Genomic DNA, 17,705 nt, shown 5'->3' with positions numbered 1-17,705 from the left:
GTTCAAAAGGATAGTACGCCATTAGCTGGTCGCTATGATCCACACCAGCTTTTTTACTATTGTAGTCCAAAACACAGTCTGGCTTCATTTTTTCCACCATTCCAAATTTAGTTTTTTACACTGACATTTGTTGCCGTCATTTTATGCTTTGTAGTCAAAAGAAAAACGTCTCTGTTGTCCTTCCATTTTACAAACAGTAAATGATCTCGTCTGCGAAACGAAAGTTCATTTTGTTTCAATTTCTGGCCAACAAGATCCCTTGGTAGCCCTTTTCTATTTTTCTGCACAGTACCAACTGCCTTAGTTCTTTTCCCCCACAAATAATCCAGTAAATCAGGGCTGATGTAAAAGCGGTCCATGTATAATGTGTGACCTTTATTATGAAACGAATGACACAATCTGTCTACAATGTGGAAAATGCTGTTATGAGCTTTAGACTGTTTCTCAGAATAAATTTCACAGTTCAGGATGTACCCACTTTCACTTTCACAAAGCATAAAAAATTTTACGCCATATTTATTAGGCTTATTTTTCATATACACTCTAAAATTCAGTCTACCATGAAAAGGGCAAATTCCTTTCACCTGGCTTGTAAGCCTTTCCACTTTGGGTCACACATCTGTTGAATATAGGTCTTACCTTATGAATAGGATTGTGACCTACCTGGTTTTTAGGAATATATGTTGCGTTATCTACGAGATGTAACATTCGTAGAATTGACAAAAATCTATCTCTTGGCAGACACTTTGCCGCAAATGAGGACTGCAACACGGGATTTGTTGACCAGTAGTCAGTCAGTTTTGGTTTACTGACTAGGCACATATGCAAAATAATACCAAAATATTTACACAGTTCACTGAGTTTCACTGTTGTCCACTTATGCCACACTGACTGAGGCTTCAGTTTTCCTGTCGCACTTAGTGTCTCTATTGTCATTCTAGTGTAGCAGTTTGTCTCTCGTTTGATCAGTCTCACCAGTTCTTCATCGAAAAAGTACATGAAACAATCAAACACTGAAGAATGTTGGTCAATCCCATCTTGAATTCCACAGGATTCAGAAAAAACAGGAAGCCGGGGTGTGATTGTATCGTCATCTGTCCACTGACCAGAAGAATATGGCAAACTGCAATGACCAGTTGTGTTTGTTGTGACAATGATGTCAACAGCCTCATCTTCAGGTCTTCCTGATGGTTCACCATCCAAGGGATCGTTTTCATCTATAAGAAAATTCGTAAAAATTATATTTTTTCTGACCAGGAATCAAACCACAGAATTACAGGAAATTCGGACAAAAAAATAGCTTAAAATTTCTTCATCTAATTCTGAACCACTATTGTTCAATAACAACTTTATTTCTTCATCTCACAAGGCCATGATGAAAATAAAGCACAAAGCTATCAGCCAACAACAATCTAAAGTTTCGAACTGCCACGCGCCTGTTGTAAGTCGAGCGTGAGCGCAGCAAAGCAAATGACTCAAAATATACTCCTGTACCACCTCCAACAGTGACATATGCTGCCATCTATAATTTTTTCTTGGTACTAGGATAACCAGAGAGTACTTTTAAACCTACAGAATATGAAAGTCATGGGTTGGGAGTCGTTAACATCGCTGATAATCAGCCGACGTAGGGGCTACGTCCATTGTCTTTTTGGGGTACTGTCGGACAGATGTAGGAGCTACGTCACTCGACTTGAAAGTGTTAAATTTTCTAACTCACCTGCCTGATTAAGGGATCTGTCATTCCACCCTCTGACCTGTAGAACACCACTTTTCTTTCTCCTGATAACAACGTCCTCCTGAGTAGTCCCTGCCCGGAGATCCAAATGGGGGACTATTTTACCTCCAGAATATTTTACCCAAGAGGACGCCATCATCATTTAACCATGTAGTAAAGCTGCACTTTTCTTTCTCCTGATAACAACGTCCTCCTGAGTAGTCCCCGCCCGGAGATCCAAATGGGGGACATTTTACCTCCGGAATATTTTACCCAAGAGGACGCCATCATCATTTAACCATATAGTAAAGCTGCATGCCCTTGGGAAAATATGGCTGTAGTTTCCCCTTCCTTTCAGCCATTCGCAGTACCAGCACAGCAAGGCCATTTTGGTTAGTGTTACGAGGCCAGATCAGTCAGTCATCCAGACTGTTGCCCCTGCAACTACTGAAAAGGCTGCCGCCCCTCTTTGGGAACCACAGATTTGTCTAGCCTCTCAGCAGATACCCCTACGTTGTGGTTGCACCTACAGTACAGCTATTTGTATCACTGAGGCACAAAAGCCTCCCCACCAACGGCAAGGTCCACGGTTCATGGGGGGAGCATGCATGCTAAGGTTAAATAAAATGCTCTCTTTCTAACACATGGATCACACATGTTAGCCACACTTTCTCTCAGCTTTTATGACATGTTGCAAAGGCAAATTACATTTGTAGTGCTGTAAGAATATTTTTAGGGAATATTTAAGCAGTTTAGAGAAATGACAGAAAACCTAGAACCACAGTCCTCCAAAATACGGATCCAATGATTGGCCACTGTGGCAGCCCATGTGCTTTATTTCTACTAAAACTGATTATTATCATCCCTAAACACTTTACAAAGTTTAGAACATTTCCCATTAAGGGCCTATACTCAGTTACAACCACTGCCTTGTTTCTTTCCAGTTCTGTCAATGAAGTGTAGTACTATAAGGGCTGTTTAATGCAATTCTCATTTAGGCCTATGGTCTGAATTTTTTTGTATTTCTTGCCGGGCTCATAAGAATAGACCCACCACACTACTTGAAGTAATTAAAAATAACTGTACTTGGAACACACATTTATCACAGCTAAAATGGTTATTGTAACACACAAAGACAGACATATAGATACTCTTCTATTCTTATGGGATTGGTGATAAGATACCAAATAATAGTGATATTAAAAGAATGTATATCGTCTGGCACAGAATATTGACTAGAATGATGTAGTCTTGATTGTTATAAGGTCTGAGGTTCCTGGATTTGTGCTGGCTGAGCTCTTGGTAGTGAAGAAGTTATTGTCAGCTAACCCATCCCACAGCCTCTCCACTGGGTGTGACCTTGGGGATTCTAGGGGTTCAAATGAGCCTTGAGGTGAAGGTAGTAATATATCTATAACACTCCTGAAGCCAGTATACAACTCTTGTACCAGAAAAGAACTCAATGTAACTTAGCCCTTTCCATTGATATGATTGTCTTAGGCTGGTTCTTCTAATGTGATATGGTGGTCATAGACTGCTCATCTCCACTACTTTCAGTATGGCTGCAAATCTGACCAACACGTCTCTTGAACTGACAGTATTAATGATCTTGACCATAATTAAGACCCCCTAAACTTGTGACAATGCTGCTCTGATGCATTTATCCATACACAAACTGTATGACAGAGAATAAACTACATGCTTAGGTCAAAATTCTCAGAATGAATAACTGTCTGTAGCTTCCTGTTTTCCTGTATTCTTCATATGTATCTCAGTAGGTTGTATTAAATCTACGTGGTCTTTACATTTTACATGGCATTCAAGGAATTAGTGAGATTATGATAGTCCCATTTTAGTTTGTGGAGTTTATGTACTGCTGATGAACTGTATTGACATTCAAGGGCTCCTGTAAACAAGATATGGAGACCTTTGGCATCAGCACCAACAGATGGGAGGCATGGGCTAGCATGAGACCAGAGTAGCATAATGATACATCATCTGGAATGTTAAAGCTTGATGAAGGCTTGTTAGACACATTAAGGCAGAAAAAGCATCACAATGCTATCACTGCTCCTGCATCAGCAGCTAGATATACTTGTGACAAATGTAGCAAGAGATTCTGTGCTGCCATTGGCTTGATAAGCCATATGACAAAATGTAACTCATAACCGCATAGATACTGTAAAAACTAAGATGTTGTGGCAAATATAAATGAAGAACTTTGTTTAAATTTGCTCATTATTATCCTAGCATTGTAAACATGGCAAAATAAGTTTCAGTTGTCTATACACAATTTTTCAACTTACTATTTGTCACTGAATAACATGGTGCTTTCTTTTTATGAAATTTTACTCTGATCACTAATTGAAATAGCTTTGAATTCAGCAACTGTAATCTGTGTCCCACTGCCTACAATAAATATGACAGGAAGCACATACAAAGTTGTCAGAAACAGTGTGAAGACCTTGTAAGGGTTTCGCAGGCTAGGCTGCACTGAGAAATAATTCTTAAGAAAAAAATTTGATACATTCCACCCTTTCAAAGTTAATTAGCATTGAGATCTTTGCGTGTGCAAATTCAAGTGGCCCACTAGACACTGTTAGTGTCAATTCTTCTCATAGCATAAGACTGCTCAGTCTTTGGCTCAAGTTCGATCCTTACTACTATCCCAAGCCCAATTTTGGAAAATCCAGGATGGAATGTAACAATATTAACTTTGTATCACTCTCTTGTCCTGGTGTAGGAAACCAAACAAATAACATGTTTGGTGACACCATCTCTGGCAGGCCGCTTGAATTTGCACACACAACAGCCCGGTTGGCTAACTTCAGTGATAATTAGCTCAGAAACAGTGCAATGTGTCAGTTTTATTCTTAACAATTATTTCTCAGCGCAATCTACCCTGCAACACCCTTACAAGCTTTACACACTGTTTGTATTTACATAGTATAAAGGCCAGCATTGCAACAGCTGTCGTTGTGTATTGTTATATGACTAAATCACTGTTTACTAACTATTGTTAGGACCATGGAAGAACCAGTATGTATATTGAGACATGTTACTACCACTTTTTTTCTTAGTTCCATTTGTAAGAGGGACTGAAAAGGAAATTACGAAGAAAGTTTGTAGAAAACGACGCCACTCACTGTAAAGTGGCCTGAAAAGCATTTGAGGATATTATAGTATTACTACACTGTTCAAAAGAATTAGGGGGAAACATGTATCAATGTCTGTTATGTTGGATGTATTTTAACACAGGCAGTATCTGTGGTCTTATTGCATGGCTTGAGACCTTCGCTTTCAGTTCAGGTAACAATCAAAATCATTTGCCATCTATTGGCTATGTTATGCATTACAATGTCAGGTGACTCCTCAGAAGGAAGTGGGTACCAGTGCCCCAGTGTTTTCTAGTGAGGCACACAAATGGGAGTTGTCATATGTGGATGTTGTAATCAACCAAGCACAAGCAATGTGACATCCTAAAGCAGTTGACTTGATCCAAAATTGATGAACGTTCAGTTGTGTTAATGCAGATGCCAATGCCTCTCCAGGTATCATCCATAGGTTGTAGATACACTACATGGAAGCAGGTCAGTACACAAGGCAAGTTGCACAAAATCACTGACACATTATGACCCCATGTGAAGGCCAATATCTGGCGATGCGGTATTGTATGGATGTTGCCAGAATACTGTAAGATGATCTCAGAAGGGCCACTGGTGCCACTGTGTCCAGTGATACTGTAATGAACAGATTGTGGGAAAGGACCTTATGATCCAGACATTGTGTTCGAATACCCCACTTGACACAACAACAATTTTTCAACTTGCCTTCAGTTTGGCCATTCTCATGTCAAGTAGCAACTTCCTCACTGGCAAAATGTGTTGTTCATAGATGAGTCCAGATATCCTCTGATGTAAGGTCATGGCTGTGTTTATGTGTAGAGACCCAATTTGAGTAGTACCTGCCACATATTGTCCAGGAGACTGACAGATTTCCAAGGTTCTGTGGTGTTGTGGAGAGGCTTCAGTGTTGACATCCATACAGATCTTGTGGTTGTCTGTGGTTGCCTCATACACATGTGGGACATGCTGACAGGTGTGTTTGTGTTCATCCTGTACCACGGCAGACTCTACAAGAGCTCTCATGGGTTCTCACTGAAGAATGGAAATGGATACCACAGAATGACCTCTGTAGACGTACAAGGAGAATGTCATGTGGTGATAAATGTTCACAGAGGGCATAGATGTTATTGAAGCTCTCAAAGTCCAATGAAAACCACCCAGGATAATGGCATGAATGATTGTTTTGAAACATTAGAATGTTCCAAAATCTGCTGAAGTGTAAAACAATTTGTTGCTGTGTGTGACAACTTCTAATATTGCCAATAGTTTATGAGATGGGGGTGAAGTACATATACTTAAGGTCTTCTTTGCTGCAACAGCTGATTCTCGTAGATAGTCTGAAACGTTTCTGATCTGCAGACTTTATGTGTGTACTTATAATAATTAAGTTTACAGATGCTCCATTTTATGTAATACTGTTTATTACCATACTGTTAGGACTGATAGCAGACATAGATTCCACCTCAAAATCTGACAGCAGATTGACCTCCTGGCTACAAAAGTCTGCCAGTATTCATAGAAAACACTGCTATTTGTTAATTGTTATTAACAGTCTTTAAGGGAATTACAACTAAAAGTTTTATATTGAGTTGACAATTCAGATGGCAAAGTATTTGTAATTTACATGTACATGTATTTAAATACAAAGGTCACAGTACTTTTTATGTTTTCGTAGTCAAATACGAGATGTTCAATTTAACAGCAATTCAATTAGTTCTTATTTTTCTTATGGCCAACATAATTAATAAAAAGAATTCCTTCCATAGTTTGAGATACGAAAAAATTATACAATTTCATAATGTCAGCAAAATTTATCTTTCTGTGTGGGCTCTGATTTCCCTTATGTTGTTATGATGATCATTTCACCCTAAATTGGTTGGCATCAACAAAGTATTTTCGCATTTGGAGCAGAAAAATTGGTGATTGAAATTTCATCAGAAGATTCTGCCGCAATGAATAACACCTTTCTTTTGATGGCGTCCACCCCAAATCCTGTATCATGTTAGTGACACACTCTGCCTATTTTGTGATAATATGAAATGTGCTGTTCTTCTTTGAACTTTCTCAATGTACTCCATTAATCTGATCTGGTAAGGATCCCGGACCATGAAACAGTACTCCAACAGAGGACGGACAAGCATAGTGGACGCAATCTCTTTCAGTTCTTTTTTTCTTTTTATGTAAATGATTGAGGATGTAATGATATTTTGTTTTGTACTTAATTTGTGAGAGGTAAAGGTGTAATTTGGTAACATACCCAGCCCTCAACTATGGCTGAATAGAGTATGGCAGATGCCCAGAGTCATGTTCTCATTATTCTTTCGAGCAGTATATAATATTTCTTTATTCTTTTTAGTGGTTTCTAAGTCTGTCCATCAAGAATCTTCGTCCTTTGGATTGATACCTTAGCTTCCTTCTTTTCTTTTGACAATACTATTTCCATCTTAGCCTTGATGTAGTAGTTGTTTCAGCAACTAGCAATAGAATCCTCTTGTTCTGCCTCAAACAGTAGTTATCTTAATTTTTCATTTATATTTTCATTAAGTTGTTATAAATGTATTATCTTTTTTTAGAGAAATATATAAAGCTGATAGCAGTAATTTTTCTACATTCACAGCTCCACAGTTCATAACCTCTGTTTGTCAAAATGACTTATTTTCATATTTTTTGCTTTATAGAAATCTGTACCCATATGTTAAAATACTATAGTGTTTAACAACTGTTTCTGTGTATTTTCACTTTGTTGTTATTATTTTTTAAGGAAATAAAGTTGCTGAAAGAGACTGTCAGTTCTCAAGATGTCAAACTCAAGATTCAGAATGGAAAACTAATATCAGCATTGTTTGAGCTGAAAATGTTGAATCAGTTACGTCAACAGATACATGAACTCTCCTCAGGAAATGGAAATATTTCAACTGAGGATGACAGTGTGAAGCATTTTGATCAACACAGTGTTTAGCTAAATGATAATGAGCCTAGTATACTCACATGTGCTTCCTGCAGATGCAAAACAAGAATGTCTGAGAATATGATCCTACATTTGTCAGACAAACCCATAAGATATAAATATCTTTTAGTAAAGCTGTAGGAATATAAGTTGACTGTGAACAGTTGTGATGAAATGTTCAATAGAAGACCATACTGTATTGTAAAAAATAAAAGTTTTCTTTATAATCAAACTCAAACTCCAATTACTGTCCATTTAAATTCAGATCTTTGTGCCAAATTGAGCTCCTAGAAATCATAAAAAAAGAACAACAAAACATTAAAACCTTAGGATTCATTTTTATACTTGTTGACAAAGTTCCTGGTCACATCTGTGCTATACTATGAAATAAATAACAGTGCTCACACAGAAAACATGTATGTTGGAGAAGAAAATCCGAGTGGACAAAATTATATTAGTTCTACAACTTAGCTTCTACCGTTTTGCAATAGACAGCAGTAATGGCAACTGGGGTTCGGGTGGTTGGTCACAGGTGTAATACAATAAATAAGCTTAGGCACCTGGAAACATAATGCCGTAAAAATATTAATTGATTTGTGACTGCATCATAAGGTTATAGTTGATTAAGTACATCAACTTACGTACCCATTTCTTGCCATTTGCGGGAAGTTTTAATTTTCTGCTTTAACATGAAGAAATCTGTGGCTGGGGCTCTTAAAATGCTGGGTAAGACCAATGGTGAGGGAACTATTAGTGGATCAACATGCAGAGAATGTTTTCTGTGCCTTGAGAATGGTGATTTTGATGTCGAAGGCCAGCATGGCAGTGGAAGACAGAACATTTTTGTAGCTACTGAAACAGATGAAGACAGTCACAGGACATTGTTATCGAAATTATTTGATGCGTTCGAGTCCAGCACTGAAACACAAATGGCCACAATATAGCGATAGACACGTAAAGGTAATTTTGCAGCAGGTCAATGCTCAACCCCATGTCGCCATCAAAATATACATAGAAACATTGAAATGAGAAGTCCTATCCCTCCCACCATATTCTGAATACATTGCTCTCACTGCCTACCACCTTTTTCGATCAGTGGCATACAGTCTCGCTGACCAGCACTTCCGATCATATGAACAAGTGCAAAATAAAACTGATTCATGGATCCCCACAAAGTCACCCAGTTCTTCCACCATAGGATTTGTATGCTATCCAAAAGATGGGAGAATGTAATGGCCAGCGATGGGCAATACTATAAATCATAATTTTTTTGTAAGTTTTTCACAATGAAGCCCCGAACTTCAAGGAAAAATGGTGGAAGCAAAGTTGTAGACCTAGTATCAACTTCTAAAATTATTTTTTACTATAATTTACAAATACAACCAGCCACTTTAACCTCCATTGCCATTTTCAAGTGCTTCTGATACAAGAGTGAGCAAGCAAAACGTGTATATAAAGGGTAACAAACAAGAATTTTGGCATCTGAGGTGGTTTCCTTTAGCAGGAATTTCCACTGCATTTTTTACATGGCTATGGTACCTGTAAAGTAAATATTTGCTGTAATTGTAATGTACCATTGCTGGACAAAAATATCATAACACTGTGAGATGAATATAAATGTAGATGCTAGCCAAGCTTGCAGATTGCGATGATGTGTCTGACCATAAATGGTATTTGTGCAATACTTGCAATATGTTGCAAGTGTCAGCTGTTGTCAGAACAGTGTTCTGTGTAGTTGTGAATGCATTATATTGGAGGTAAGTGGACTGAAATGTGAGCAAATTATTAGTGCTTCTATGGTGGATGCTTCTGTAACAAAGGTAATCGAAATGTTTGGTGTTTCAGGAGACACCATATCAAAGCTTTATACCACACACACAGAAAGCAGAGCAGTGGTGTTTGCGTAGAGTTGTCAGTGCTAGCAGACAAGCAACACTGTGAAATAACCACATAAATCAATGTGATATGTACAATGAATGTATCTGTTAGGACAGTGCAGTGAAATTTGGCATTAATGGGTTATGGCAGCAGACAACCAATGAGAGTGCCTTTGCTAACAGCATGATATCACCTGCAGCACCTCTCCTGGGATTGTGATCATGTTGGTTAGCCTCTAGACAACTGGAAAACCATGGCCTAGATGGATGAGTCCTGATTTCAGTTGGTAAGAGCTGATGATAGGGTTCAAGTGTGGTGCAAACCCCATGATATCATGGACCCAGGTTGTCAACAAGGTACCCTGCAAGGTTGTGGTGACTCCATAATTGTGTGATTTTTGTTTACAGGGAATGGACTTGATCCTCTGGTCCAACTGAAATGATCATTGACTGGAAATGGTTATGTTCGGCTACTTGGAGACCATTTGCAGCCATTCATGGATGTCATATTCCAAAACAATAATGAAATCTGTATGGATCACAACGTGTCTTGCTACCAGGCCACAGTTGTTTATGATTGGTTTGAAGAACATTCTGGACAATTTCAGGGAATGAAACATTTATCGGACATAAGTGAGAGGTCAGTCTGTGCACAAGATCCTGCATTAGCATGACTTTTGCAGTTATGGACAGCTGTAGAGGCAGCATGGCCAATATTTCTGCAGGGGACTTCCGATGACTTTGTTGAGTCCATGTCATATCAAGTTGCAGCATTGCACTTGGCAATAAGAGGTTCCACACAATATTAGGAGGTATCCCATGACTTTTGTCACCTCCTGTATAATACTGATAAAAGTGGTATATGGAAAGAACTTCACTCATCGCAAACTCTTCATTTAAAGGGAGAGAAGTTGGTAAAACGTTCACTGTGGAGTGGTCATGCAACAGCTTATTCTTATACCATCCAACCCATTGCATCAGCTAGTGGATACATGTTTCCAAAGTTACTGGTAATTTACCAGGAACCTAGAAGTCAGTTTGGAGTGTGAGTAGTGCAACACATGCTGACACCGCAAAATCTGATTCAAGTTGCCTAGAAGTTTGGCCTAATCACAAAATAAATCCTGACACAATTCTTTCAAGATATCTCCTTCTCATATGCAGTGAAGGAGAGCCCCTTCTCCTGGTTGATTCACTCAGGACATACCATGGTATGATTCATATCGCTGCTATCCAAGCACAAAACATGGTGTATACAGTCAATACCATTCCTCCTGGGTGCATATTTTACCTTCAGTCACCTCTGACAGTTAAGGTGGTGATGGAAGTCACTGAAGATCACAGTATCCTTAACAACTATAAATTCACACCATGATCAAGAGATTCAATTTTGTTGCTGATGTGTGTTCTACACAATCAATTCTGTTCTCCAGTCTTTGCAGGCTTTGTTCTTGGGTACTCCTGAACTACAGCTGGATATGAAGACTTCAAACCAGAGAGGTTTTGATATCCAAATGTAGTGTGACTTGGAAGACTGCTTCATGCAGGTATTCATGAAGTGGTCTTACTGTGATAAGCAACTCTGTTTTTGGCACTTTATGCTCTGTGGTCATGTTCATCTTGTATTTTTGCTGAGAGCTACCAGTAACCCATTTTTGAAGTCAGTGACTGAAAATGCACATTACTGTTGTAACAAAACTACTGTCGTTATGTTACATGGGGAAGACAGTGAAATTTTGCTGGGGCAAAAATTTTCAACGCCGAAAAGAGATTATTTGATTTGAACAAAAAACCTCAAAAATTTGTTGTTATTCTTGTGTTCCATAGACATCAAGAAACGAGTGATCATGGGGGTGTTTCTTACTGATCACATTGGCCTCCACCACTCAAAGAATTACTTTGAGACAAATGCAAATGTTTACTGCTAGAACAGTTTCCGAAATATTACACTTTAGTAATTAGTTCTGCAGTAACACTTATATAGTTCAGTTGATTTCTTATAGGTATCTTAGTACGGTGTAACTCGGAGTAATCTGCTTCCTGCTGCTGCTGAAGTAGTCATTGCCTCGGTCCATTTCATCTGCTAACTGGATCAAGTTATGTGAATTCCATGAAATAATCCAGGTACCAAGTCGTTTTTATAGTGGTTTATTAATGACAAGCTGCGCCATTTCTTCTTAGTAGGAGCCCACTCCACATAACAGGCTGCATAGTCACAATGCTGTATTACAACAATTACATTATTGCACAGACACGCGGCCCTGGAGATACTAAAAGGTATCAGATAGGTTATATAATTGTAAGACATTTCCAGGGGCAGATGTGGACTCTGACCACAATCTATTGGTTATGAACTGTAGATTACAACTGAAGAAACTGCAAAATAGGTGGGAATTTAAGGAGATGGGACCTGGATAAACTGAAAGAACCAGAAGTTTTACAGAGTTTCAGGGAGAGCATAAGGGAACAAATGGCAGGAATGGGGGAAGGAAATACAATAGAAGAAGAATGGGTAGCATTAAGGGATGAAGTAGTGAAGGCAGCAGAGGATCAAGTAGGTAAAAAGACAAGGGCTAGTAGAAATCCTTGGGTAACAGAAGAAATATTGAATTTAATTGATGAAACGAGAAAATATAAAAATGCAGTAAATGAAGCAGGCAAAAAGGAATACAAACGTCTCAAAAATGAGATTGACAGGAAGTGCAAAATGGCTAAGCAGGGATGGCTAGAGGATAAATGTAAGGATGTAGAGGCTTATCTCGCTAGAGGTAAGATAGATACTGCCTACAGGAAAATTAAAGAGACCTTAGGAGAAAAGAGAACCACTTGTATGAATATCAAGAGCTCAGATGGAAACCCAGTTCTAAGGAAAGAAGGGAAAGCAGAAAGGTGGAAGGAGTATATAGAGGGTCTATACAAGGGAGATGTACTTGAGGACAATATTATGGAAATGGAAGAGGATGTAGATGAAGATGAAATGGGAGATATGATACTGCGTGAAGAGTTCGACAGAGCACTGAAAGACCTGAGTCTAAATAAGGCCCCGGGAGTAGACATCATTCCATTAGAACTACTGACAGCCTTGGGAGGGCCAGTCCTGACAAAACTCTACCATCTGGTGAGCAAGATGTATGAGACAGGCGAAATACCCTCAGACTTCAAGAAGAATATAATAATCCCAATCCCAAAGAAAGCAGGTGTTGACAGATGAGAAAATTACCGAACTATCAGTTTAATAAGTCACAGCTGCAAAATACTAATACGAATTCTTTACAGACGAATGGAAAAACTAGTAGAATCTGACCTTGGGGAAGATCAGTTTGGATTCCGTAGAAATATTGGAACACGTGAGGCAATACTGCCCCTACAGCTTATTTTAGAAGCTATATTAAGGAAAGGCAAACGTACATTTCTACCATTTGTAGACTTAGAGAAAGCTTTTGACAATGTTGACTGGAATACTCTCTTTCAAATTCTGAAGGTTGCAGGGGTAAAATATATGGAGCGTAAGGCTATTTACAATTTGTATAGAAACCAAATGGCAGTTATAAGAGTTGAGGGGCATGAAAGGGAAGCAGTGGTTGGGAAGGAAGTGAGACAGGGTTGTAGCCTCTCCCCGATGTTATTCAGTCTGTATATTGAGCAAACAGTGAAGGAAACAAAAGAAAAATTCGGAGTAGATATTAAAATCGATGGAGAAGAAATAAAAACTTTGAGGTCCGCCGATGACATTGTAATTCTGCCAGAGACAGCAAAGGACTTGGAAGAGCAGTTGAACGGAATGGATGGTGTCTTGAAGGGAGGATATAAGATGAACATCAACAAAAGCAAAACGAGGATCATGGAATGTAGTCGAATTAAGTCGGGTGATGTTGAGGGTATTAGATTAGGAAATGAGACACTTAAAGTAGTAACGGAGTTTTGCTATTTGGGGAGCAAAATAACTGATGATGCTTGAAGTAGAGAGGATATAAAATGTAGACTGGCAATGGCAAGGAAAGCGTTTCTGAAGAAGAGAAATTTGTTAACATCAAGTATTGATTTAAGTGTTAGGAAGTCGTTTCTGAAAGTATTTGTATGGAGTGTAGCCAGGTATGGAAGTGAAACATGGACGATAAATAGTTTAGACAAGAAGAGAATAGAAGCTTTTGAAATGTGGTGCTACAGAAGAATGCTGAAGATTAGATGGGTAGATCACATAACTAATGAGGAGGTGTTGAATAGGATTGGGGAGAAGAGAAGTTTGTGGCACAACTCGACTAGAAGAAGGGATCGGTTGGTAGAACATGTTCTGAGGCATCAAGGGATCACCAATTTAGTATTGGAGGGCAGCGTGGAGGGTAAAAATCATAGAGGGAGACCAAGAGATGAATACACCAAGCAGATTCATAAGGATGTAGGTTGCAGTAGGTACTGGGAGATGAAGAAGCTTGCACATTTATTTATTTATTTATTTATTATTTTATTTATGGATAGAGTAGCATGGAGAGCTGCATCAAACCAGTCTCAGGACTGAAGACCACAACAACAACGCGACACACTTGTTGCATCTCAAAACTGTCTCCAACTGTCCATTCTTGAGTCTTGTGCTCCTCCTATTTATACATTTGTTAACAATCAAGTCAACAAAATGACAGTGGAAATTTATTAAATTAACAATTAAAAGTATAACATTTTTATGGGTAACTAGCCACAAAACCTTGCTTATTTTATGCTGAAACTGGCGAATACAATAGAAAAGACTTTTACATAGGATATACATCATATTATATAAAATACTGAAAGATAACAATGCTAACCTAAATTTTCTTAATTATGGCTTCATTTGTAAATGCAAAATATTGCAAACATATATTGGGAAAGCATGAACTACTAGTAACCAAATGGAATAATAAATTTTATGAGATTTAATGTATTACCAAAATCACTTATTAGATACCATTGGAATTACAGAACTTTCAAAACAGGAATTTAAAACAAAAGGGTTGTTTTATTTCACTGTCAAGTGCAGTGTAATTGCCAATGGTAAATTTTGTTTGCATATTTGTAATGTACATGCACAACTCTCACCTGTATATCAAAACTGTATTGCAATTGCAGTCACAACTTGCACTAACTCCCTTGTGAGTGAGCATGATAGGAGTTTCTATAGTAAAACTAACTAAGGGCTGAGTGCATCCCACTTGCCAACAGCCCTCGGCAGACTGGTTGGTCACCTATCCAAGTGCTAGCCCAACCCAACAGCACTTAACTTCTTGTGCTCTGGCAGGAACTGGTATTACCACTGTATCAAGGATGTTGGCTAGTCTCTATACTAGTAACAAAAAATAAATAGAAAAACAATGTCCGAGAGATTCAGCCCTCTGTACTGTGTCGTAAAGAACTCAAGCTTCCTGCTTTGCATGTTCCTAAGATCTAAAGCCAAGTAATTCACCGTAGAAAGATAAGTAGCTGTGTTTTCAAGATGAGGAGTCATAGGAACTAAGTACCATGGGGAAAAAAAAAATAGTCATCGCCAGGTAACCACACTAATGTCACGAAAAAACACCTCTATCTCGATAATGCTCTGAATATATAAAATAAGTGAAGCAACCACTCACCTATAGCAGCTTGATGCGTTGAGTACAGACATGCATAACAGAAAACAGCATTCACACTAGCTCTTGAGCAATAGCTCCTCCTCTAGCCCAACTACAGACATTCACACATACAACAACACAGACACACACACATGCGTGGTCATAACAAGACTGTTGATACTCAATTACTGAAAGCAGTTGTCTGAGCTGTTGCAGGTAGGGAGGTGGGGATAGTAAGAAAGGGGCAGGTCATTGGACAGATGACTCCATGGCTGCACAATGAGATGAGAAGAGTACAGAACGTAGAGCAAAAAAGAGATGTAGGAAGAGGGAGAATGGAGAAAGGGGAGGGAGGAAAAAAGAGAGAAAAGTGGAAATAAATAGGTAGAAAGGAAGAGGAGAGGGAAGGGTGTGGTGTGCGGGGCGGGGGGGGGGGGGGGGGGGGGAGCCAAAGAGCTGGCAGTGCACGATCTGGATGGAGGAGGAGTGATGTGAACAGAAGAGGGAATGGAAGGTGAGGCAGTGGGAACAGGTTGGCAGAGGCTTAGGCCAGGAGATTTCAAGAGGGCAGAGAGAGAATTCACACTTGTGTAGTTCAGAGAAACTTGTGCTGGAATAGAGTATCCAAATGGCCCCGTGTAGTGAAGCAGCTGTTGAAGTCATTTGTGTTGTGGCATGCAGCATGTTTAGCAACTGGATGGTGCAATTTATGGTTTGCCAGCATTTGGTAGTGGCCATTCATGAGTCACTTGTCAGGCCCACATACAATGAAGTGCCAAAGAAACTGGTATAGGCATGCCTATTCAAATACAGAGATATATGAATGGTCCGAATATGGCGCTGCGATCGGCATCACCTATATAAGACAAGTGTCTGGAACAATTGTTACATTGGTTACTGCTGCTACAATGGCAGTTTATCAAGATTTAAGTGAGTTTGAATGTGATGTTATAGTCAGTGCATAAGCAATGGGACACAGCATCTTTGAGGTAGCAGTAGGGATTTTTCTGTATGACCGATTCATGAGTGTACCGTGAATATCAGGTATCCTATAAAACATCAAATCTCTGGCATCACTGTGGACAGAAAAGATCCTACAAGAAAGGGACCAGCAATGACTGAAGAAAATCATTCAGCTGACAGAAGTGCAACCCTTTGTAATGGATCTGGGAGATGTGTTATTTTCTACCAGATTTGTCGATATCAAGTCTAATGAGGGAGGTTTTAAATGTTTTCTTATATTTTTGTCAGAATATTTTTTGTGAATTGTAATTTGCCTTATTTTATGCTAATTTGCTTATACGTTCGAGAGTGACAGCATATTGATTAATATTAGTAGATGTGATGAATAATATCAAAGAGACTGGTTACAAGTGGAAGCTTGTGTGTTGTGTGAAATGTCTTTGACACTGGAGTCGTCTTTGAGTGTAGTCAGTCAGCAGTGAACACTCGGTGTGTGACGGTGGAACAAAAGCACATTCGGAAAAATGGTATTTGAAGCACCAAAAATGAGGCAAACGCATTGAACCAGGACATTTCCGCAGCTGACGAAACGGCATTATGGAATCATACTTTCACTAGACGGCTGAAGCCAACACAAAAAAGTCAAATATCATCTTATAAACATCCACGGAAAAGTGAATACTGCCACAAAATATGCTAAATTCAAGTATATAAAAATAGTGAGCATATTTCATCTTCCACAAATTTCTGCGGATTTCAATACAGGGCCATCAGCAAGTCTCAGCTTGCTAACAGTTCAATTGAACATCATTGATATGGGCTTTTGGAGCCAAAGTTCCATTCATGTACCCTTGATGAGTGCAGAATACAAAGCTTTACATCTCATCTGGGCCCATCAACAACAACGTTAGACTGTTGATGCCTGAAAATATGTTGCCTTGTCAGACAAGCCCCATTTCAAATTGTATTGAGTGGATGGATGTGTACGGGTATGGAGACATCCTCAGGAATCCATGGACCCTGCATGTTGCACCGTATTGTGTATTCCCCAGGTATGAGTCCCCCCTCCTGCTGGTAGTGTGTTGTCTCACACAGCACACAGGCACCTAAATAAATTGTCGTTAAAGTCTATGCGCTACACCTGTAGCCCATGTGAGCATTCGTGGAAGTTATTGAGGTAAATATGATAGTGTAATAACACTATAAAATTCAGAATGTATTACCTTTTTAGTATTTGTTGTTTGTTTAAAAACATTTTTACAGTTTGAATCATTGGTTATTGTGGATATTGTATTTTTAGATGACAGTTTCTATAAATAAAATGAACTGATAAATCCAAAGATGGAACAAAAATCATCAATGAAAAGGCCACTCCATCTGCTCTGTAGAACATAATTTACTCCAGTTACCTGTTTTGGGATTTGGTAAAGTCTTGCTCAAAACAGTTGCTGATGGCCTCTCATGCTGCTTTGATTTCATTTGATTTGATTTGATTTA

The 17,705-nt window shown here is 38.9% G+C and overlaps 1 protein-coding gene across 1 annotated transcript; it reads right to left on the bottom strand.

The window, feature by feature from the left end:
* Window positions 1-555: 555 nt before the first annotated feature.
* LOC126129120 (piggyBac transposable element-derived protein 4-like) lies at window positions 556-1,374 on the bottom strand. Its single transcript, XM_049915157.1, has 2 exons — window positions 1,367-1,374; window positions 556-1,249 (listed from the first exon to the last, which is right to left on the bottom strand). Exons 1-2 carry the CDS (start codon window positions 1,372-1,374, stop codon window positions 556-558), a joined length of 702 nt encoding a protein of 233 aa, XP_049771114.1.
* Window positions 1,375-17,705: the final 16,331 nt, after the last annotated feature.

The sequence above is a fragment of the Schistocerca cancellata genome, chromosome 1, assembly GCF_023864275.1.
Source record: "Schistocerca cancellata isolate TAMUIC-IGC-003103 chromosome 1, iqSchCanc2.1, whole genome shotgun sequence".
Classification (NCBI taxonomy): domain Eukaryota; kingdom Metazoa; phylum Arthropoda; class Insecta; order Orthoptera; family Acrididae; genus Schistocerca; species Schistocerca cancellata.
The sequence above is the reverse complement of the archived record's forward strand: the minus strand, read 5'-3'. Positions and strand labels throughout refer to the sequence as shown.